This window comes from Balaenoptera acutorostrata, chromosome 14 (genome assembly GCF_949987535.1).
Source record: "Balaenoptera acutorostrata chromosome 14, mBalAcu1.1, whole genome shotgun sequence".
In the NCBI taxonomy this organism is placed as follows: domain Eukaryota; kingdom Metazoa; phylum Chordata; class Mammalia; order Artiodactyla; family Balaenopteridae; genus Balaenoptera; species Balaenoptera acutorostrata.
In genome coordinates, this window is record NC_080077.1 from 7,323,757 (window position 1) to 7,347,713 (window position 23,957).

Below are 23,957 nucleotides of genomic sequence, written 5' to 3' on the forward strand. Positions count from 1 at the left end.
GCGATTCTGGCTGTTTGAACAGTGAACTCTGATAAACAGTCTGGATTTCGCGGCCTTTTCTGCAGGAACTTTGCCTCCTTGCGTTATTAGAATTCTCGGCACTTCTTCCAGAGAGGGCTGGAGGGAGGAGAAATGTCATTCGTGGCAGGTGCGAGCAGGAAGCTGGGGGAGAGGTTTGGTGGAGAAGGACGGAGCCCTCACCCCTCCACCCACGTGGGCTGCAGAAGGATTCGGCTGTGGGTCTGGAGGATCGTTGGGTGTCCAGGGCGCATGTCGACCCCTGGGATCCAGTGCAGAAGGAGCCGGGTCTCACAGCTGCTCAGCATCTGGACTGCAATGAAAGGAGAGACATCAGAGCTGAGGCCAGGGAGGTCTGGGGGTGACAGCAGGGCCGCCCAGAAGTCGGCACTCGCCCGTGTGCTGCTCATTCTTTCCTGGCTGTTCTCTCTGTCCCTTCATTATTTCTTTTATCGTTATTGCTGTATTACTCTTGGTGGTCACAGTATTCAGGAGAAGAAAAGCACTGGTTCTAGGGCGGACAAGCGTTAAATGCTTTAATCACTTTAGCACGTTTAACCTTCACAGCAGCCTTTGATTTGGGCGTCTCCCTCTCACAGAGAAGGGCTGCCCGAGGTCAAAGTTGTGATCCTTGTACTCTGAGTACATCCTCTGATCTCTTCCCTCCGTAAATGCTCTTTCTCTCCCCTCCGCCATATAATCATGGCTTTCGGTGTCCTCGTGGACCCTCTAAATCCCCCTGTCTGGGTTTAGGGCCCAGCACTCCCACCTCCTAGCGGTGGGAGCTGGAACGGCTCCCCGGCCTCAGTGTTTCCATGCCATCAGCTGTGAAATGGGGACAATGATGTGTGAGCTGACTCAGCGAATGTTAGTTGTTACCATTTCCTCCTTCTTTACAAATATGAACCAGGTGCCTCTCCCATCTCCTCCCCTTTCCCTTTTGTCCATCTACCTCTTTTTTCCTGTCTGTAATCGAGCTGCGCAGCACAATAGCAAATAGAACAAAAACAAATCTGTCCTTCAGACCGTGTGCCCTTACAGCCCCCTGGGTTTGGTCCTTCCATCAGCCCCTGAAGGCAGCAGATTGGGACTTTACAGTGACTTCCTGTGCTCCACACCCCTCCCTGGCCATTACCTCGCTGGCCCTGCCTGTCTCCAAGGGGAGTTCGCCAAACCCGAGGCAGTAACTGGCCAGAGCCAGGCGTGGCCCCAGATCGCAGGGTCCAGAGGTAGCTGAGCTGCGGGAGTAGCAAAAATAAAGACTGCAAAATCTAACAAACTGAACATCTTTAAATGGGACAAGAGGCTTCAAGATTGCTGCGTTATATGGAAGAAACCTTGGCCGCCGATCTCATCTGTAACGAGGGTTTGACAGCCATTGGAGCCCTGCTGGCTCAGCCCACACCTCTGGCGAGAATGGGGTGACCAGGGTGTTTCCTCCCTCCTACGAGGCTAGGAATTAACGGACAGGTTGAGATCGCGGTGGGCGGGAGGACCGTGATGATATGAGGTGTTGGCTCCTATCAGGGCCTCTAGGGGCCTTGGGAGGGGAGGGGAGGGGAGGGGAGGGGAGGGAGGCTGGAGGAGCTGCTTTCAGTGATGAGGCAATGCGACCCTGGGGCCCAGAGGTCCTCCCTCTTGAACTAGGATTTCATGTCTGTGTGCGGCAGCCCCTCCCTTTCCCTCCTGTATCCCTGCCTCTGCTCAAGCTTCTGCTTTGAACAAATACTGATATTTCCATTTAGAGCTTTTTGGAAGACAATTTAGAAATATATGTAAAATTTTAAAGTATGCATACTCTTCAATCCATAATTCTACTTTTTGGTATACCTATAGTGGAGAAATACTTTCACAATTTTTTTTTAAACATGCATTTTCAAGGATGTTTACCACAGCATTTGTAACAATAAAAAACAAGGGGAAAAAATGCTAATCGATGGCAGAATGGATGAATAAATCATAGTATAACCGTAGCAGGAACTGCCACGCTGCTAGTTACCCCTCATGAAAGTGCCATTCTGGCTATTTTTGACCTAGAAAATGGCAATTTCGTAGAATGAGAGATATCCCTGTGCCTCTATTTCTTCATCTTTAAAATGGGGACAATCATCGTGCCTCTCACAGGGTTAATGTGAGGATTTAATGCAATACCGTGTGGCCTTGGAACAGTGTCCAGCCCATGGCCAGAGCCCGGTAAATATTTGCTGATACTTCTGTGTATCTGTATGAACATGGAAAGAGCCCAAAATACACCATTTGGAGAAAATAGCTATATGTATATGCTTTCAAATATCGATGAAGTATGAACTCACTCATGGGGGGAAAACACGTGTGTGTGCGTGTGTGTGCATGTGTGTGTGTGTGTGTGTGTGTAAACTCCTAACAGGACTAGAAGGCCACTGTCCACGCTGTTCCTAATGGTTAACTCTGGAGAAGGGAGCTGGGATTGGGGGAGGGTGGGGGGTGGGCAGAGGAGGTGCCCCTCAGAGCTCACCCAGAGGCGCAGAACTGCTGGCAGAGGCACACACCCTATAAAGGGAGCGGTCCGTAGCCCTGCAGGGCTCTTGTCTCTGCAGCTCCTGCTGGAGCTTGAAGTCCCAGGGAGAGTCGTCAGGAAGGGGTGATGGATATAAATGGATGGATGATCAAGAGGTCAGGACCCCCAAGCAATATCTGCAGCCCTGTGAGGACAGACGGAAACCTCTGTGGGTTCTTACTGCACCTGGCGTGGATGATGTGGGTGACATGGGTGACCTGGGGTCCTGCAGCAGCCGAACCCTCCCAGGAGCAGACACAGCCAGGCCCAGGAGTCAGAGGGGCTGGAGGGGCTGGAGTTGGAGGGGCGGTTGCAGGTCTCGCTTCTGCTTCACACCAAGGAGGTGAATCAGCACGTCAGCCGCGATGCGTGTGACCTGCAAAACCCGTCAAACCTCCCAAGAGTGTCCCTTGTGGTCCCTTAACTGGAAACAAACAAGAAAGAGGATTCTGATGGGCACGCTGCAGGGCCGTCAAGGGGAATTACACGTTTTCCTCTAAATACTTCTGGATTAATTGAACTGTTTTACATTGTGACTATAAATGTAAATACTTCTTGTGAATTAAAAAAAAAAAAAGAAACCCTTGGTGAAAAAAAAAAAGGGGGGAGGAAAGGAAAGAAAACTCTTTTACCCAGTGAGATTCAGTGTTCAGTTGTGTAGCTAACAGCCTGTTGAGGGAGGAATCAGGCCTCTCCGCACTGTCACCACCCAGTCCCGCCGCCGTCACCTGTCACTGGGCTGCTGCAGTCACCCCCTGACGGGCCTCCCTGCCTCTGATCTGTTCCCACTTCAGCCGGAGTGATCATTTCAAAATGCAAATCAGGTGCTGCTGTGGCCTCTTTAAAAATGCTCCAGTGACTTCTCATTGCCTTTACTGTGAAATCATAAATCATAACTGCTTACTCTGGCGCTGAAGTTGCTGTAACACTGTCTCTCTCTCTCTCTCTCTCTCTCTCTCTCTCTCTCTCTCTCTCTCTCTCTCTCTCTCCCCCCTCCCCTGGTCACAGAGCCAGGCCTGCTACAGAATTACCGTGTGTATAATAGTAGTAAGAAGCTTACTGATCCCCTACTATGTGCAACATCATGCTAGGTGCCTTGACTACGTGATCTGATACCCACAGCATCTCTAGAAGCTTTTCCTATCTTTATTCACAGACAAGGATGCTGAGATTTAGGGGACATTGAGAAACAGACCAGGAGTCTTAGAACCATTGCGTGGCATCCGCAGGACTGGAGCCTGACTGGGTCTGGCCCCAAATCCATGAGCATGGTGTTCGGCAGCCATCCATCCTGTGAAGAGCCTCTGCTCTCCTGGTCACACCACCTCTTGAGGACGCGACTGTCTTCCCTCTGGGCTGCAGGCTCCGGGAGGGTAGGAGCCCGGGAGCAGCTGTGGGTCTGCTACTACACCGCCAGCCCCTCGCATCCTGCTTGCACACATCAGGTCACCAAACAGTGTTTGTGGGAAGCGTAGATGCGCCGGCACGGTGCTGGCTTCTGGAGTGATGGCTGGGGTCAGGGTGAACCAAGCAAGGTGGTCTGTGCCTGGCGGGGCGGTCTGTAGGGGCCGGGGTGTCATATGTCACTGTGTCACAAGCTGTGATAAGTGCCACGAAGGGCGCTGGGGAAGGTGGAAGGGGGTCCCGGCCTGCCCTGGGCGGGGAGCAGCGGGGCACAGAGAGGCATTCAGGAGGTGTTTGCACGATGAGTCACAGGAAACAACAGTTCAGCTTGATCTCGCTGCTTCCACGCGGCTCTGCTTAGGGCTTCTCCGGGCTCCGTGACCAGTAATGGGATAGGTGGGTCCTGCCCACCCATCTCTCGGAACAAATCAGTGCAGCAGTAGAAGCGTCTTTCTACGCGGCGGGAACTGTCCCGCCGGCCAGGCTGCCCTCCCTGACGACCACCTCTAGGTCCCACCAGTGTCGCTGCCCGTGGGACAGCTGCCTGGGGGCTCAGCGTTTTCTCAACTCCTAAGAATAGGCGGACTCTTCAGTGTCAAGTAAGGGGTGTGTTTTGGTTTGGTTCTGATGACACTGGTAGATGCTGAAGCCCGGGTTTGTTGGGAGCTTGGCATGTACCTTGCACAGAGTGCCTGTTACGTGTCATGCCCGTTGCTTCTCACAAAAGCCAGTGAGGCCGTCCCTCCAAAGCTTAGGAGGCTGCGGTGCCACGCGGTTCATCTGTCCAAAGCCCCACAGTGCTCGTGCTTAGAAACTAGACTGTAGTGCCTTCTAGAGAGTTCCGGCTCCTGTACCTAAGCACCAGTCTCCAGCCTCAAGGAGAGAGGTTTCCAAGGGCTCAAGCCTTTCACACATGAGACTTGGCTGGAGTCGAGACCACACCTGCTGGGCTGTGTGCGTGTGTGTAGGGGCGGGTGACGAGTGAGTCCTCTGCCTAACGTGCACCCCTCTAAGTGGTGATAAAAAGGGGTGCGTCCTTCGCAGAGGGCTCACGCACCTGCCCACCCATCTGCTGAACAGGCTTAGCTCTAAAATTCCATTTCAAAGCTGTAGTTCTAATCACCAAGGTTCGGCTGTTTTTCTGGACAATTTCTACCATAAAGGCTTGTCCTGAGGCCACTGGGTTGGGTATTGGTGACCTAGATTAGAGGTATCACTGAAGAATAAAGGCAAGTTGGTCACTGTTGCCCAAAAAAGGACTTTCCTATTTCACAAGCTCCTACAAGAGTGTTTTAATAGTTGCGTTGAGGCCCGCAAGGTAATGGACCTAATTTATCCTTGCCCTTCAGCTGCTGGTGTTTCACCGCCGTGCTCCATTATTCCTGGTGCACTCCAGTGTCGTAAATGGGAGAGAAAAATTGGGTATTTAGTGTTCTTTGATGGCGTTTATAAGTATCCCAATTAGTCACTTCCCAGGACGTTAAGAATTCTGTATATCACCTCACGCTGCCTTTCAGGGCTCTGAAAACACAAGGGTGTGGATTTTTGATGGATTCAGGCTTTCTGATTTATTTTTCCCCAAGGTACTTAATCAAGGAATGGAAGTAATTTGCCTTCTCGAAGCTTCCTCTCCTCCCCTGGAGACTGGTGGAGTTTTCTCGATCTTTTTTTCCTTCTGCTTTGAAACCCTTTCAAGAACTGGGGTCTGGGCTGAAACGATCCAGAACCTGACCCCTCAAAGTTGCTTTCCGTTCCAGCCAGGGCGGCAGAGCCTTGCTGCCACCTGGCCCAGCAGACCAGACCCCTGGTCACAGAGGGTGCGTGAAATAAAGGTCCGTCTGTTGTGGTGGTTTGTTCCAGAGCTGGTGATGTTGCTGGAATGGTGGTCAGGCACGGAGTGCGTCATCCACACGGACCCCCAGGCCTACCCCAAGTACGGGAAGGAAAACGCCATCGTTGTTCTGAACCACAAGTTTGAGATCGACTTTCTCTGCGGTTGGAGCCTGGCCGAGCGCTTCGGGGTCTTAGGGGTAAGTCGGACGTGCGTTTCCCATCTCACACATCTCTCTCTTTCAACCCTGTAACTTGTCTTTTCGCTCTCGGTCGTTCAGAATTTGCAGCAGCATTAACAGGACTTGTTGAAATGTTCTTAACCAACTGCTTTTCCTTCTTGCTCAGAATCAAGATGAACATCTGCTTATGGGTAAGGATCATGTTTATTCAGCAGTTATGATGCACTGGGCATTTGGCATACGATTAATGTATTTAATCCTTACAGAAACATTTGGGAGTCCTGCCCTTTTTTAAAAGCTGCGGTTAAATACCCTGCTCCAGGTCACACAGCTGTTACGCAGATTTGCATTTGAACTTGTCCAGCTTGTATTCTTTTTTTTTTTTTTTTTTTCCACACACACACACTGTATTTTATTTTTACAAGAGATAAATAGACTGACACCAAGCATTGTACATGGATGACCACAACAAAAGCAACAATGATTGCAATTACCAAACATGAAACACACTTATACTATGCCAGCTTGTATTCTTAATCTCTATGCTCTGCTCCCTCCCTGGCTGACGGCAGAATTCACCTCTGAATGTTCATCCTCATGGACGTGAGAAAGCTGAATGCCTAGGCGAGGGCGTTTGACCTGCAGAATTCAGAATAAATACAAAATCCTGTTTTTCTCCAACTAGTTTGACTTCTTGCATACCTGGAGGGCGTGAGGCCAGGGGAGCTGCCTGACCCCTTCCTAAAGCGGCCCATCCATTCCTACTACCCTTGAAAGGAACCAAGCAGCATCTTGTTGTATGAATTGTTTAGCAGTACTTTTGTCTTAATTGACCTTCAAAAAAACTCACCTGATTCATTTCTTTTATTTATTTATTTATTTATTTATTTATTTATTTGTGGCTGTGTTGAGTCTTCATTACTGCGCGCGGGCTTACTCTAGTTGCGGCGAGCGGGGGCTACTCTTGCGGTGTGCGGGCTTCTCATTGCAGTGGCTTCTCTTGTTGCAGAGCACGGGCTCTAGGCGTGTGGGCTTCAGTAGTTGTGGCACGTGGGATCAGTAGTTGTTGCTCACGGGCTCTGAAGCACAGGCTCAACAGTTGTGGCACACGGGCTTAGTTGCTCCGCGGCATGTGGGATCTTCCCGGACCAGGGCTCGAACCCGTGTCCCCTGCATCGGCAGGCGGATTCTCAACCACTGCGCCACCAGGGAAGCCCCCATCTCTTTTTTTTAAGTAACACATGACGTTGAGATCCTTCTGGAGTCTGAGGAGTTTGCTTTTTAGAGAAGAAGAGTTATAAAGAAGGTTCCTGACGGGGCATTTTTCATCTTAACATGTAACAACCCAAGAGGAAATGAGTTGAAATTGAAGCAAGTGAAATTTGCAGAAATCCTTGAGAGGAGGGTTATTAAATGTGAAATTGGATTTGCGGAGAAAGTGATGGGATTCTTTTAAAAAGAAAAAAGGGGGAGGGCTTTTAGTCTTTTATAAGCTTTTACCCTGTGTGGTCATTCTGGTGGCCTGTCCCCCAGGCTCTGGTTCCCTTGGAGCTGGCCTTGCCTGGCATGGGCCAGGCACCAAAGGCTCTGGTTATGGTCTTTAAGGGATTCACTGACTCATTCCTCCTTGGGGCGAGTGTGACCAGTGGACAGGCCAAGGCATGCAATGCAAAGGGTCACGGCTTCCGAAGCTTCGAGTCTGTTTACTTTTCTCTCTGCCCCAGTAAAATGCGCATGTCCTCCGTCACAGTGGCCACGAAAGGTTACCTAAGATCACGTTTGTTGGGTCTTTGAGCAGTGTCAGGGCCCGGTAAGCACTCCGTAACAGCAGCTGTTCTTGTCCATTTTTATCTGCTGGGTACGTGTGTCTTGGCAGTTACCCTGGAGGCCAACTGGGATGTTCTCTTTGGGTCTTTAAAGAAGCCCTATGTGTTAGTTATCTACGGCAGGTGACAAGCCCCAAATGTAGTGGCTCTGTTTGTGTGGTCTGAGATCAAAGCTCAGCTCCGCGGGGGTCCTGGCAGGGGTCCCTCCGAGGCTGGATGGTGGTCTCATCTGAAGGCTCGCCGTGCAGTGCTCTGCCTCCAGGCTCACCCCTGTTTGTTGCCAGCCTGATTCTCGCGCCTGGGCCTCTGCTCGGGTGTCAGCTGATCCCCACGGGGAGCAATGCAAGAGTGAGTGGGAGAAAGCACCTGAAGCAGAAGCCACAGCCTCACTGTACCTGAAACTTCTGCTGTATTCCATTTGCTGGAGATGAGTTGAGGGGCCCACCCCATACTGCAGGAGGCAGGGAGGTACCAGGAGGAGAGGATCGCTGGGGCCATTGCGGAGGCTGCCTGCCACCCCGCAGCGTGACGTTCAGCCTCAGACCTCACGTTTCCATTTAGTTAACGTTATTTAGGGGATCCGTCACAGCTCTGCCTGAAAATAGATTGAATTCCTGTCGCATGTCTGCGTACATCGAGGTGCAGAAGGAGGAGAATAGAATTCTGATTCCTAAGCAGCGGGCACTCACAAAGCTCCCTTGTGCCTTCTAGACACGAGGCCTCAGCTGATGACGAGGGCAGCTGATGCATCTTCATAATATTTATCCAGCAAGCGTGTTGGGTGTATTTTCTGTAGAAGACACTGCTCTGGGTGCTGTGGAGATACAAGGACGGGCTGAAAGGTCCAGTCGTTGCTCTCAGTGACTTTATAACATAGAGAGAGAGGCAACGAAGGGGCATATAAGCCAGTCACACAACACAGGGCTTGAACAATAATGGGAGGTGGGGAACGTGTCCACTGGGGGCACCCTGTGTGTGTCCACAGACCACTCAGCCATACAGCAGCTTCCTGGGGGTCCTTTGTTTGCTGGGGAGGGCCCAGAGGTCCCGGGTAGGAGCTGGGGCCACCGTGGTAAAGGTAGAATATGGGGGGTGAGTTTTGGTGTTTGGGGCGGCTCTGTTTACCAACCTGTGGGGAAGGACTTTGGTATTTCAACAACTGGAAAATAATGTTTTGGTGCTATTAGCATACTGACTGCTGCACCCAGCGATGGAGAAATTTCCCAGAAGGTGTTGACACAGGACTGAGGCCTTGAAGAACGGGGGTGGTTTTAGGAGGGGATGAGAGGTGTAGTAGGTAAAGGGAGAATTATGAGGCAAGGGATGGGGGTGCCTGGAGGGAGATCATGAGTGATGTCGCCATCCAGCAAGGATGGGGCCAGCTGCCGTGGTCCTGGGCTCTGCTGACCAGTTCTTCTCCATTTGCCAAGCGTGCATTTCAGCCCTCCCACTGCCTCATTCGCTGGCTGCCAGCTCGAGGTCACTGTGGGGTGATTTTGGACTTATTGACCCAAATCAGAAAGAAGATGTCATAAAACGCAAGAAAATCAAGAACTGAACCCAAACCTGTCAATGTTCCAGTTTAATTTTGTCAGGATGCTTCTGGTTATGAACAGGAAATGTGGTTCTTTCTGTGCAAGATCACACATATCTAAAAACCAACATTTCTTAAAGTTTGATTATAAAAGGACCGGTTTTCTAACTACAGATTTCTGAAAGGGATGTCGAGGTAGATTTGTCTACAAAGGCTGCACGAATGTTATTTCCTATAAACCTCCCGTCGATGATCACATTCTCCCAAGTTGTAGGTTTCCTGTGTTTTATTTTCAAACGTGTAAAACTAAGCAATAAAGTAGATGCCCTGAAAGATGAATGTGTGCTCAGGTCTCCAGAACAGATATTTCTGTTTCCCTCTGAGGGTGGCAGGGGAGGGACAGATGTGGAGGCAAAACTCCCCAGTGGTTTTGAGACCCACACATGTGACTTGTACCCTGGCTCCTGCATTTACCAGCTCTGGGACCTTGGGGAGGTTATCTGACTCTTCTGAACCTCAGTTAACCTTTCCCATTTCGTGCTGTTTAAGGGTTTCATGAATATAAGTAAAATACCTCATCAATTGCCTAGCGCAAAGTAGGCGTGCCGTAATTATTAGCTCCTTCGACCCTAATTCGTTTCCCTTCATTCAGTGTTTTCTCATGAAAAGTAGGATAAAGTGTGGAGGATGGAAGAGAGATGGAATGTTCTCAAAATGCGATTTGGCCAGCTGTTCTGGCACTGGATCCCGTGCGGCTGAAATCCCCCATCACTTTTATGAACTGCAAGGTATCGTGGCATTTGTTTGCCTTCATCCCGGCTTCTTCATAGGTGCTTGTCAGGCTCTCTCTTTGGCTACAGAGAGACTAGAAGCTTCTAGTTGTGGAGAAGTGTTGTTTTCCCTACCAGTGGCTACACCTGCAGCCATGGCTTTGTCAGCCCCGTTAAGCTGGATTCCGGCATCCTCAGGTGGGTCTGTAGGAGACTTCTCCACCTCCCACTCCCACCTGGTCAGTCGGTTAACGGTTAATCCGCAGCCCTGTCGGCATTGCTTCCAGGCACCACCAGCTCGGGGAGGAAGCAGGGGGGCCACCGTTTGCCTCTGTGTTTTCACCACTTGGGCCAGGCAGGCTCTGGCTCGACACAGGTAAGAACCCCGAGAGAATGGAGATGAAGTGAAAGCCCTTACAGCCCCGGGAGCTGGGAGAAGCGTTGGCCACGGAAAGGAGTCTCTGGAAGTACAGATGCATCTTGAGTTCATAACCAAGGGTATTCCTGGAAGTGGAAGCGTGCACTTTATTTTTAAGAGTGTAGCCCCAAGTTAGACACGCCAAGTCTTCTTTTTTATTGTACAAGATCCTCTGGCTTGTCTTTTTTTTTTTTTTTAATTATTTTTATTTTATGGCTGTGTTGGGTTCTTCGTTTCTGTGCGAGGGCTTTCTCTAGTTGCGGCAAGCGGGGGCCGCTCTTCATCGCGGTGCGCGGGCCTCTCATTATTGCGGCCTCTCTTGTTGCAGAGCACAGGCTCCAGACGCGCAGGCTCAGTAGCTGTGGCGCACGGGCCTAGTTGCTCCGCGGCATGTGGGATCTTCCCAGACCAGGGCTCGAACCCGTGTCCCCTGCATTGGCAGGCAGATTCTATACCGCTGCGCCACCAGGGAAGCCCTGGCTTGTCTTTAACACGCTGAAGTCGGATCACACTGACCGGTGGTAAATCCAGGCTAGCGTACGGCAGTGACGCTGCTGGTGTCCTCCCTCCTCTTCCTGCCACTTGGCAGAGGCCTGTGACGTTTGCTCTGGGAGCCGACTCTGCACCCATCGCCCCGTCCGCTGCTGCCTCTGTTGCACCCGTCTGCCAGCTGCCCAGGGCCCCCCGTGCCCCCGTGTTCCTGAGCTTCCGTTGACTGTTCCTCAAACACCCACTGGCTCTAGGTACTGAGCACAAGGAAGCAACTCCATGATCTTCTGCCCCCTCCCTGGAAGACTCTGTCTCACTGTCTGCCCCGGCCCAGGCCCACCCAGGACGGATCGGGCTGGCCACTCGGATCAGAGGCCAGGCAGCACCCGTGCGAGACCCGTGCCCAGGGAGCAGGGCAGAGCATCCTGCCGGGAATTCCTCTGGAGCCCTGATCCCACAGACTACAGTCAGCTGTGACTTACTCTGAACCTAAGAACTGCCTAGTTTGCCCCCAGATGCCCTTTTTTTTCACTCCACGTCTGCACTCTGGTCAAACCAAGGGCAGTTTGGGGCTTGGAGGCCTGTAAGCTGGGGTCAGGGGGAGACGTTATCGAGATCCAAAGAGCTGCAAGCATTTTGCTGGACTTTGACATGTTTATTTATTTCCAGACTTTGACATGTTTGTTTATTTATTTCCAGCAGATGAATTCTCAGACTGCTTTTGCTCCATGTTTGTTTTATGCCTTTCCCCTGTGGCTGTGACTAATTGTGGGACAGTGTTCATTTTGCTTTGGGACTCTCTTGAGATTTTTCTGGTAGTGTAAGGTCCCCAGCATTTTCCTCCTTAGCCTCAGAGAAGGGAGAAAGCAAGAGAAAGAAATGCAGTGTAAGTGAGTTAGGTCACATGTGGTACCCTAGTTGGCACAGATTGAGTCTCTCACCTTTTCTCTCTCTCTCTCTCACACACACACACACACACACACACAAACACACACACCCCCCTCCGGTTTATTATTTTGAGCTCCAGTCTTTTCCTCTGTGTTTTACTATGCCCAGGGACTTATATCTCAGAGACATATTCTAATCTCATCTTTTCCTGCACCCGTTTCTTTTGCTGGGGAGCATGTCTGTCCAACAACTTATTTGCAGAATTTAGTGGCAGAAATAACACTGAAATTGCTAGATTTCTTTTTCTTTTTCTAAATTAATTAATTAATTTATTTATTTATTTTTGGCTGCGTTGGGTCTTCGTTGCTGCGTGTGGGCTTCTCCCTAGTTGCAGCGAGCGGGGGCTACTCTTCGTTGCGGTGTGCAGGCTTCTCATTGCAGTGGCCTCTCTTGTTGGGGAGCACGGGCTCTAGGTGCATGGGCTTCAGTAGTTGTGGCACGTGGGCTCAGTAGTTGTGGCTCGTGGGCTCTAGAGTGCAGGCTCAGTAGTTGTGGTGCACGGGCTTAGTTGCTCCGCAGCATGTGGGATCTTCCCAGACCAGGGATCGAACCCATGACCCCTGCATTGGCAGGCGGATTCTTAACCACTGCGCCACCAGGAAAGTCCAATTGCTAGATTTCTGTTTCTCTCTTCACACTATACTTTGAACACCTGAAGGCCATGAACAATCCTAGCCATCTTTGTGTTCCCAGCACCAAGGAGGTTTTTGGCAAATAACCTGCTGCATGACCAGAGTGGCTTTGAGGTTCAAGTTCACATATCTCACCTCATGATAGCGGCTGAGCTGTTGGTTGACTTGCTGGTCCTCTATGGTGACGGGCCTACACAGCTTGGCTGGTCTCCACTAATCTTAAACATTTGCGACTGTGTTTTTAGCTCACAGTCAAGAAAAAGTTCAGAGTGTTAAAGTGTGGATGCCCTAGCCTGTTTGTTATTGAAGTCTTACCTGTTTTCAAAGTTCCACTTAAGATACCCCATTCAGGTATTTTATATATTTAGTGGAAATAAGTGACCTTGGGTGAACCCAACTGGTAACCATGATGGTGGACCTTCAGGAGGGAAGCCAGGAAGAGATATTTATGCAAACAACCCCTTGACCAGGTGCCGTCTTGCTGGCTAGTCTCAGTCCCTACTCGTGTTCTCTGCTGGTCCCTGCAGAGTGGTTGGAGGAGGAGGGGACATTACGGAAAGGTGACTGCAGAGGATGCCCTACTGTTCCCAGCTGTCCTACAAACCCAGCATCAACACTTAACATTTTCATCTTATCAATTGGCATGTGGCTGTAGTTGGCGAAAAACCTTAACTAGGAAGTTCTGACTCTGCTCATTTTTTAACCACAGAGGCTGTAGAGCTGAGAGAAGTGAGGCGAGAGCCACATAATCTCAGGTTGGAATGCACCAGATCTTACTGCATCCTTAGAACAGGTTTTTGTAGCACCTTGTGGTCTCGCCCAGGGGTCGACCAGTTGGCTGGAGGTGCTGAATTTGGGACTCACGGGGGGGGTGGCTGCTTCCCTGAGCAACTGGGTGGTCCTGAAAATGGTTATGGGCTGCTTAACTAGATTCATTGGGCAGCTGTGGTAAGACAGTTCTCATCTCTCTCTCTCTCACACACACACACAGGCTAGAAAGTTTCATAAACTTTTCACCATAGGATGTGATATGATGACGGTGACTCCCTACAGCATCTAGAAAGTGGCCAGGGGTACATTTCAGCCTCTGTAGTTGTGGATTGCTCTGTGCTGCCTGGGAACATTTTTTGTTTTTTAGATATGCTTGTGCCTAGATGGCTCTATTGATAAATCTAACTCATCAGTAAATCCTCTCAGATCTACCTTCAAAATTAATCTAGAATCAATGAAACTGGTATATTTTCTTGTACGTTCTCTCTTAAAGGCACTACCATCCACACACAGAGACCTTTGCTTGACCTGGGGGAGACATGGCATTGTTGGCATATTAAGTTTCCTGGAGGACTGTATGCATATTTGAATAGTACGTTTCTAGTTTTTGGTCATAAATGAGTTAACTCCTGTAAATCTCCTAGCCCAGTGCCTATCAGGGAGTGCTTTACTATGCGTAACTGTTGTTATTACTACATTGTAAAGCTGGCTTAGGAAATGGGTTGAATTAAAAGGGACATTCAGCTGCTATGGCTACTTTGTGGTAATACTAATAGCTACACATTATTGAACACCTGTGTGTCCTGTTCTCAGCTAGGAGCTTTGGTATATGTTTCCATGTGTTCCTAGATCTTTACAGCAACACTTTCAGCTAAGTATTACTTTGCTGATAATAATACAGACAGGAAAGTTGAGGCTCACCATGTAAACATAATCAACATCAAGGCCTAGGCCTAATCATAACATCCAGAATTTTAAGGTTGAAAGATGGAATAATTCAACATAAAAACAGAAATGGCTCCTCTGTTCCTTTTCCTCATTAAAAACAAATAGGCTGTTTTTGACTCAGAGCCTCATGTTCCAGAAGCAAATGGTTGAAAATGTGCTGATGTCAACCACTTCTTAAAAAGGGCATTGTTAGAGGGACACTAGCAAAATAGTTTTCTGAAAAGTTCAGAGTTAAAGTGTGGGTGCCCTAGCCTGTTTGTTATTGAAGTCTTACCTGTTCTCAAAGTTCCACTTACGATACCCCATTCAGGTAAAAAAAAAAACCAGGAAAATCTAACAAAATTAAAAAATCACTTCTAATCTCACCATCCAGCTATAGCTACTGTTATTTTTCTCTGTTTTACCAGTTTTCATATAATCATAGTCATACTATAAACTCAGCTTTGACTACAGATTAAAAAAACAAATTTAGCCTTAATATAAAGCATTTCCCCAGCCATTAAATATTCATAGAAAACAAATTTTAGTGGCTATAAATCAAGGGGTTGACAAAGTTTGTGTGTAATTGTCCAAATAGTGAATATTTTAGGCTTACATGGACCATATAGCCTCTGTCACGACTTTTCAACTCGACTGTTGGAGCACGGACACCGCCATGCTACTAGCAGTAGGCAGCGTGTATGTAAAAGAGAGCGGCTGTGTCCCAGTAAAACTTTATTTATAAAAACAGGTGGCAGAGCAGATTTGGCCCACTGGCTATATTTGTATGATATCGTATATGACATAATTCATAGAACTCTTTTTTTAATTTAATTTTTAAAAATTGAAGTATAGTTAATTTACAATGTTGTGGTAATTCATAGAGCTCTTCCACTGTGGGACATTTAGATGGTTTTCAGTGCTGTAACACAGCATGACGGGGATGACATACAGACTCTTGCAGTCACGTCTTTTGGTTTACATGTACATCCCACATCAGCGTCAGAGTCGCCATTTCCTTTTAGCAGCAGGTCATCAGGGGCCAACCACTAAGACCCACTTGGGTCTTGTGGGATGCATCCATTAATAGGAAATACCCCTGAGAGTACTTTTCCCCAGCAGACAGCTGTGATTGACTGCATTGGACCGTTCACCTTCCAGACCCAACAGCTGCTACTTTGGAGTATATGATCCTTCTCTTGGCTATACAATAGATCACCATTCATAGCTCCTTCAAATTGCCACAAATTATTTTTGGAAAGAGTTCAGGAGTAGGTAATTTTTTAAATAATCCTAACCTGCCGAAAAAGTAAGTTTAGTTCTTTGGTGAAGATTTTTTGTTTTGTTTTCATCCTCAAGGCTGTGATCAGGGAGGTGACTGAAGGGCAGGGAGCAGGGACCATGAAAACATCCCTGCTGACAGGAGGGGACGGCTGAGGAGAGGGCCAGGAGGCCTCCCACAGCCTGAAACCCACCCGTGGACTCAGCGGGTGGCCTTTAGATGGCTCCTGCGGGGGAGTGGTGATGTGTAGAAAGTGTAGCCTGTGCCTGGCACACGTGGGCCCTCACCCCTCACTTGGCGAGTACTCTGATCTTTGGGGACTTGCCTCTGGGCCCTCTGGGGCAGGTCCTCAGATTTTATGGCTTTGGTTCTTTTCTTTCTTTTCTTTTTTGTTTTGTTTTTTGTTTGGGGTTTTTTGTTTGTTTGTTGGGTTTTTTTGGCCACGCTGCACGGCATGTGGGATCTTGGTTCCCTGACCAGGGATCGAACCCGTGTCCCCTGCAGTGGAAGCTCGGTGTCCTAACTAATGGACCAGCAGGGAATTCCCCAGGCTTGGTTCTTTTTGAGGGAATTTGCATGTTGGAAATTTGTGTGTGGGAAAAACAAAACCAAAACCCGCCAAAACGTGGAGAGGCTACTCCTGAAATGTATCTGTGCTTTTCCTTCTCCCAGTGGGGAAGATGCTTGTGGTTTTTTTAAGGTCAAGGGGACAAGTGGCTGTTTACACCTTTCTCTGGCCTGCGTTGGGGGGGTTGGGGGATATGGCCTGTTGCCCCTCTGCTGAGCTTTGTAGTTTTGTGGGAGTGACAGGGAAAAGAGACAGGGCAATGCTGAAGTATGGCTCTTGCTTCCGGGCCTCGTGGGTTCAGGGGCGTGGCCAGACAGTTGTCACCAGGAGCACAGCTGAGACCGCCACTCGTCTACATCACTGCCTCCATCATCTGTGCCACTGATGGATGATGGCTATTTCTAGGAGCATCTTGGCCAATTCCAAAATTAGGGGCGAAACATACAGAACCCAATCCACTAGATCAGAAGCTGTTCTTGTGTCCCCCCTGCTCCCTCCACCCCACTGGACCCCTGCTTGTCCCCCGCCCGTCAGGGGCCTGCAGCTGCTGCTTGGGGCTGCGCCGGCCAGCAGACGGGTGGAGTTCCCCCAGCGCCTCTGCTGATTCCGGTTCACCCCTCGGCTCCACCGTTTCCTAGCTGTCGAACCCAGAGAACCCGCTGGGCCACGTTTCCTGGTCTGTAAGGAGGGTAGGGTCCGCCCACCCGCAGAGCCAGCAGGGTTGCTGCGGACCCGGTGAGGTCTGCGTGGTGGGCTTCGCGAGCACTCCGGGGTGGGCACCTACCTGTGTGAGCTGGCGGAGGACGATGCAGCACCCCATGGCCCCCAGAGGTTCCCGACTGCTCCCGCTGCCTGACCTCCCCTCGGAGAGCCAGGCCCCCTTGCTGCCTGCCCTGTGGGGCAGGGTTCGCACGACCTTGACCTGCAACTGACCGGTGTCGGAGGCTCCCTGCCTCCGCATGCTCGGGAACCGTCCCCGTGCCTGGAGTGCGCGCTCACTCCTCCTAGAGAGACCTCCAGCGGCCGTCGGGGAGGACCCCACGCCCCTTTCACGGACGCCCCGGGCCCCCTCTGTTTCAGGGCTCCAAGGTCCTGGCCAAGAAGGAGCTGGCCTACGTCCCCATAATCGGCTGGATGTGGTACTTCACGGAGATGGTCTTCTGCACGCGCAAGTGGGAGCAGGACCGCAAGACCGTCTCTGAGAGCCTGCTGCACCTGCGGGACTACCCCGAGAAGTACTTCGTACGTGCGCCCGGCCCGCGGGGCGCCCCGCCACACTCACACTCGGGGGGCCCCGGCGCATATGAACTCGGGGTTCCCTGGTCACACACTCGTAGTGCCCCGGTCACACACACACACTCGGGGTGCCCCGGTCACACACTCAGGGTGCCCGGTCACACACACACACTCGAGGTGCCCTTGTCACATTCAGGGTGCCCTGGTCACACTCGTGGTGCCGCGGTCACACTCAGACGCTCGCTCACCCCTCTGCTTCCTGAGCCTCCTCAAATGTAGACCCTCTCTCTGAAGCTCACAGACCCTGAACACAGTAGACGAGGGGCTGGAGGTCCTGCCTGCGGGGAGGGCAGGCACAGCGGCCAGGCCATCCCTGCTCGGGCCACTTCCTGAGGCTCCCGTGGGACCGTGTGCGGCGTTTGACGGGGGATGGTGCGCGGGACCCCGGGACCTCGTGTGACCCCTGGGCTTATGAGTGACCTCGGAGCTGTGTGTGTGACCTCGGGGCTGTGTGTGTGACCTCGGAGCTGTCTGAGTGACCTCGGGGCTGTGTGTGTGACCTCGGAGCTGTCTGAGTGACCTCAGGACTGTGTGTGTGACCTCGGGGCTGTGTGTGTGACCTCAGAGCTGTCTGAGTGACCAAGGGGCGTGTAAGAGGCCTCGGGGACGTGTGTGACGGCCACCTTGTCCCTTCCAGTTCCTGATTCACTGCGAGGGCACGCGGTTCACGGAGAAGAAGCACCAGATAAGCATGCAGGTGGCCCAGGCCAAGGGGCTGCCCGGCCTCAAGCACCACCTGCTGCCTCGCACCAAGGGCTTCGCCATCACCGTGAGGAGTTTGAGAAATGTAGGTAAGGACGACCCTGCGGGGCCCCGTGCAGTGAGGGAAGGGGACCCTGGCACCCATAGGAGTAGCTTCCTCCCCGTGCCTCCCCCCACCCCCCCCCCGACGGAGGGGACCCAGGGACGGAGGCTGGCACGTCACCCCTGCTTAGCCTGGGTCCCGGCACCCAGCGGTGGAGGAGCGGCCACTGCCTGCACAAGTGCGCACACGCACCACGCCCACACGTGTACGCACACGCACGCTAGGCCAACACTGCCCTCTGCTGCTCGGCGCCGGTACTGCAGGCGGCGGACGGTGCTGCGTGCCTGGGGCCCACGCCCGGTCAGCCCAGGTTTTTGTTGCGGTTTTGCTTTATTTGGCATTTCTTGCCCGTCTTTGGCACCAGCTGCCTCCAGACGATGATCTCTGTGACCTTGCCGTCTGTCCGGCTGGCCTTGAGTCCGGAGCCCTAAATTACTGTAGGTAAGGACAAGAAGCAAGTAGCAACAAGACCAGCTTGCTCCAGTCTCTGTCGCCTGTTGAATTCTTGTCCCTTTAGTTTGGAAACACGTGCTTTACCCTTTCCTGCCCTGCGGGTGCTGGAAGCCCCACTGCCCTGTCCCTCGTCTCCCAGGAGGCGGGAGGGCGGAGCTGGGGGACCTCCCCACGTCCCCGGCGCCGGCTCTGCGCCCGCCGAGGCCAGGCATTCTGCGGGGAGAGCCGGCGGGGGCCCAACGCGGTCTCCGCGCCCCCGGCCCCCGGTCCTCTCTGCCCCGTGAGGCCGAGGCCCCCAGCTCCTCCCCGGCCTGCACCGGGGATTGGGGTCGGTGGACGTGGGTGTGGACCCTGTGGCGTTTCCGGTGCCGTCCGCACGCCTGGGGGTGGCGGCTCCACCAGGAGCTTTGTGATCGCGCAGACCGGCCACCCGGCTTCTGTAGATGGAGCGAAGGCAGCACTGAGTCTGACTTTAACACGTGGGGACCCTGAAGGTCCCTAACTGCTCCAGGCGGTTCTGGGTCCCTCCCGCAGATTCTTCCCCCTGCCTGAGCTTTGCCTACAGGCCGAAGGGGCAAAGGCTGCCCAGCTCTGCAGGCTGCCCCACCCCCGCAAATAGTGACGATGATGATGATGATTGATGATGATGATGATGATGATGATGATGATGATGATGATTGATGATGATGATGATGATGATGATGATGATGATGATTGATGATGATGATGATGATGATGATGATGATGATGAAGAATGATGATGATTGATGATGATGATGATGGCCGGGCAATTCTAACACGCCAGGCAGCACAAGCACCTCACACATAGCGCGGCCGCAGCACGTGCCCGCCAGATGCAGTGAAGGAAACAGTGTTTTTACTTCCAATTTACAGATTGAGGAAGTTGGGCCTGAAGGGTGAGGAACTTATCCCAAGTGACTACTATTACACAGCAGGCTGGGGTCACACCCAGGGTACCTGGCTGGCGGGTCTGGCAGGGGCGTACCCGTCCTTCTGCTGGGCTTTGCAGGCAGATGGATCTAGTGCCACGCCCAGTTCTATCACTTCAAGACCTTGGGGCTTCTTCTCTGGAAAAGGAGGGAACTGTGCAAATTCAGGCTGTTCTCTGGGGAAGCCCCATCCTTGATTAATCGAAGTAACACACCTCTGCTGGAAGCATCCGGCTCCTGTGTAAGGGCAGGCTGAAGAAAGGAGATGTGAAACCCATTGACGGACATGAGCTCTCACACCCTGGGGCTCTACAGCCAGACCCCATGCAGCCTGAGGCCTTTCACTCTACGTAATTCTATGCTTAAAATGGCTGGACAATGTACTAAACTATTCTCCACCAGCCTTACTCTTCCTAGGGAGGGGGACACCTCTCTCCACCTGGGAGGACCAGGGGAGTGGTCTCAGTCGCTTGGGAGGAGGGGTGGGAAGCTACCTGCTGGCACTCCTGCAGGTCAGCGGGAGGGACCCTCTCCCTTTGGCTGAGACGTGCTCTAGCTGCCAGAGCACCCCCTGTGGACCCCACGTGGTGGGCAGGCGGCAGGTAGAAGCAAATGGACACTGGTTTTGAACCTTGGTTCTTCACGTTCCCAGCCAGACAAGTGACTTTCTACCCGCCCATCACCCCACTCACTCGATTGGTAGTAATTGCAGGTATGCAGAGCTCTCGGTGAAGTCTGCTGAGCACAAACGATGCGATGCGCTGGGGCCTTTGGGAAGGGCTGACACTCAGCATCCTGAGTCCCATTCCCCAGGAGAACGAGGCTCAGGGAGGCTGAGTGGTCTGTTCAAGAGAAGATCCCGCCTCTGGGAAAAGGTGGCCCTGGGGTTCGCACCCAGACTGACCGCAAAACTCCTGTTCGTTCCACTGGCCAGTCCTGCCTGACTGACTCTGCAGGAAGGGCCATCTGTTTCCACTGTGTATTTCTCCCCTGTTCTTCCCTCACTGTTCCTTCACACATCCTGTCCTCCTGCCATCCTCCCATCCTGCCATCCTGCCATCCAAGAAGCATTCACGGAGCCTGGGCCAGGCCCTGGGGCTGCAGCAGCGAATGTTGACATAACTTTCAATATGCTGACAGGTTAACTCACCAGCTGGTAGACCAGTTAAAAACCACACATTCTTGTTTGTTTCTCAGCTACGTGTCAACTGACTAAACCATGTTTCAGTCCCTTAGGAAGTTTCCAGTATCTTGTTCTAGTTTTATAGCTATCTTATTTTTCTAGAGGAAAAATGCACATAGAATGGTTATGCTGCCATAACTCAGAAACCTCCTTAGATAGTGTTCTTTGGATTGATGTACCTTGCTATTGATATTTGTTTAAATATTGATATCTGTTGTAGTACATCATCTAGATGGGCCATTGCAGTATTGCTTTACATTGACCTGACCTCAGTAGTAACTGTTTTCTGTTACTAAACTGTGTGCTTTTCTGATGACAGAATGTGGTATGTACTCAACGGAGAACATTTGGACAATATAGAAAAGCATGAAGAAGAAATTAGTAGTCCCTTCATTCCAAGATAATCAGCTAGCAACTCAATTATTGTTTTTCCAATATGTATATCTACAAAATGAAATTGGGTTCACACGCTATATACTGCTTTGTATTTGTTTTATTTTTTTATAGTTTCAGCTGTATATGACTGTACACTCAATTTCAGAAATAATGAAAATCCAACACTGCTGGGAGTCCTAAATGGAAAGAAATACCACGCAGATTTATACGTTAGGTAAGCTGGCTTCGTTTCCTTTCCAGAAAATAGGGCGCCCATCCCAAAATAGATAAATCACAAATGACCTGCAGACCTTCTTCCAGGGGAATGTATGAATGTATTAATAATGTCTTGTCTGCAGTCTGTACTAAATGGAATGTGTTCACAGTCTTGTTTATATTAATAGAGACTCGTGCACTGATGTAAATAATTAGGTGAAGCCTCTTGTCTTCCCAGACACTTCGTGACTCTCTCTCACCAACTCATTCTCATCAAAGAGCTCAGGTCCGACAAATGAAAGACAGTGTTTTACAGCCATTTTTGAGACCGAGTGTGAGAGTTTATTTTACTGACCCCCTTTCTTGGAGGATGTGTCCACCCCACAGAAACAGACACAGATAAGAGCATCTGTAATTTACAAAGAGGCCTCGAAGCAAATGGAGAATATTTCAGCAGCATCTCACGTATGTGTTATATTCCAAGCTAGGGAGCACAGAGAGGCAGGTGTCCTCCTTGACAGGTCTCTGTCTGAGTCACTGAATCAGGCTCTGAGCCATTCCCTCGTGGGCCGTGACTGCATTTGGGCCTGTATTTCCCCCCATATGGATGTGGATTTCCCCTCTTTTCAATCAACTGAATTACCCTCTCACTTCCACATTATCTAGGCTACTACCTAAATAGAAGCCGAAGGATGGCAAGCATTGTTAGTTTGAACCTGTGTTCGGGGCGCCCGGCATGGGCCTCCTCCTTGCTAGCTGCTCTCTGCTTGGCAGGCGGATCCCTTTAGGAGAAGTCCCAGAAGATGAGGACAGGTGCGCGGCCTGGCTGCACAAGCTCTACCAGGAGAAGGTCGGTGCTGCGGGGTGGGCTCGGCACCATCTAAGGGTCCTTTTCAAGCGGCAGCTGTGGTGCTTTGGGACCTCCGGGAGTTGATGGTGGAGCGTGAGCCTTTGCCACTGGGCGAGACCTCACGCCCTGGAATGTTAATGACCCCAGAGCCGACACGCTACTTGGCGACAGGGGGTAAAAAAGTCACAAAATGTTTTTAAAGGGGCCTTCACAGAAAGAATGGAAGACTATTTCATGGGTGTAGTGGACAAAAGAGGAAGTTATGGCCCCAAGAGCCCTTTGTCCATTTTCCCGCCGCTGGTCTGAAGGCAAAATATTCTTGCGGGGTGTGGGTGCTCTCTTTGGCAATGATGGCTCTGGTTCCACAGTGCGGTTGCCTGTCTGGTCTCTAAAACATCACCAGCGTCAGCAGGACGGAGGCCCACAGGGGTGCACCTGGGCCGCGTTTGACTCCTTCAGGAATCGGAATTAGGTTTTCAAGCTGGTGGTGGGATTTCCGCTTACACCGAGGGAAAAGTGTAACACTTACACTCCTTGGAAGAGTGGTGGGCTTGGACCCAAGGCACGGTCCTCTTCAAACAACACACTCCCAGGCCTGAGCCCTGGCTGATGCCTGGGAGGGCTGTTCCCAGAAGGCTCCTCCTGCCTGGATTTGTTGACACAAAGAGGCGCCAGCCCTTTCTCTCTGTCCCCCCCCCCTTTTTTTTTTTTTTTAAATCTTATTATTTATTTATTTATATTTTGGCTGCATTGGGTCTTCGTTGCTGTGCGCGGGCTTTCTCTAGTTGCGGCGAGTGGGGGGCTACTCTTCGTTGCGGTGCGCGGGCTTCTCATTGCGGTGGCTTCTCTTGTTGCAGAGCACCGGCTCTAGGCGCACAGGCTCAGTAGTTGTGGCTCACAGGCTCAGTAGTTGTGGCTCGCGGGCTCTAGAGGGCAGACTCAGTAGTTGTGGTGCACGGGCGTAGTTGCTCCGTGGCATGTGGGATCTTCCCGGACCAGGGCTCGAACCCGTGTCCCCTGCATTGGCAGGTGGCTTCTTAACCACTGCGCCACCAGGGAAGTCCCTGTCCCCCCTTTCTTTTTCCTCTCCTTTTCTTCCCTTTCTACCTAGGGTCATAAGAGAAATTTTATTGTGCTGAGCTGAACACTGGGAAAGCCCGGTCGATCCAGCTGCACGTGGGTCGCCTGGCCTCCGTGCCCTCCTGCCCAGTGCATTGGTGGCAGCTGCACACAGTGTGGACTCAGGGCGCTTGTCCTCTGTCAACAGGTTCTCCTCCTGTAGACTTTTGGGGTGATGTTTCTTTCTAGGAAATACAGTTCCCAGTTCCAGTGTATAACATGCCACAGGATGATAACACGTGGAGACCAAAAAATGGAGGCATCATTAACAAAGTCCCCTCCCTGCCAGGCGGACTTTATTACAAAAGAAATAACACAGCCCAGAGAGGCCATACACATTCTGCTGCTGGAGCTGACGTCTGGCCCTGAGCCAGGCGCCTGTGTCCCACCCGGCAAAGTCACAAAGTCACAGGGACAGAGCCACGCGAGGCTGGCAAGAGTCACAGTGGCCACCACGTCACTGGGGAGCAGTGTGGGTCTTGGGTGAGGTTTAGTTTTCTAATCAAACCAGAGAAAAAGAAAACTCTGGAGTGAATACAAAGTTCAGAATCCTGCTGACTCCTAGAAAAGGGAGT

The 23,957-nt window shown here is 51.3% G+C and overlaps 1 protein-coding gene across 5 annotated transcripts in view; it reads left to right on the forward strand.

Moving 5' to 3' along the window:
• Window positions 1-23,957, forward strand: part of AGPAT4 (1-acylglycerol-3-phosphate O-acyltransferase 4) — a 113,739-nt gene that overhangs the window by 84,060 nt on the left and 5,722 nt on the right. For all 5 annotated transcript variants that reach the window (XM_057527620.1, XM_057527618.1, XM_057527619.1 and 2 more), the window contains 5 exons: window positions 5,819-5,988; window positions 17,216-17,377; window positions 18,069-18,222; window positions 21,330-21,432; window positions 22,188-22,263. In XM_057527620.1, the coding sequence (XP_057383603.1) occupies window positions 5,819-5,988; window positions 17,216-17,377; window positions 18,069-18,222; window positions 21,330-21,432; window positions 22,188-22,263 (665 nt within the window). The remainder of the gene's footprint in view (window positions 1-5,818; window positions 5,989-17,215; window positions 17,378-18,068; window positions 18,223-21,329; window positions 21,433-22,187; window positions 22,264-23,957) is intronic.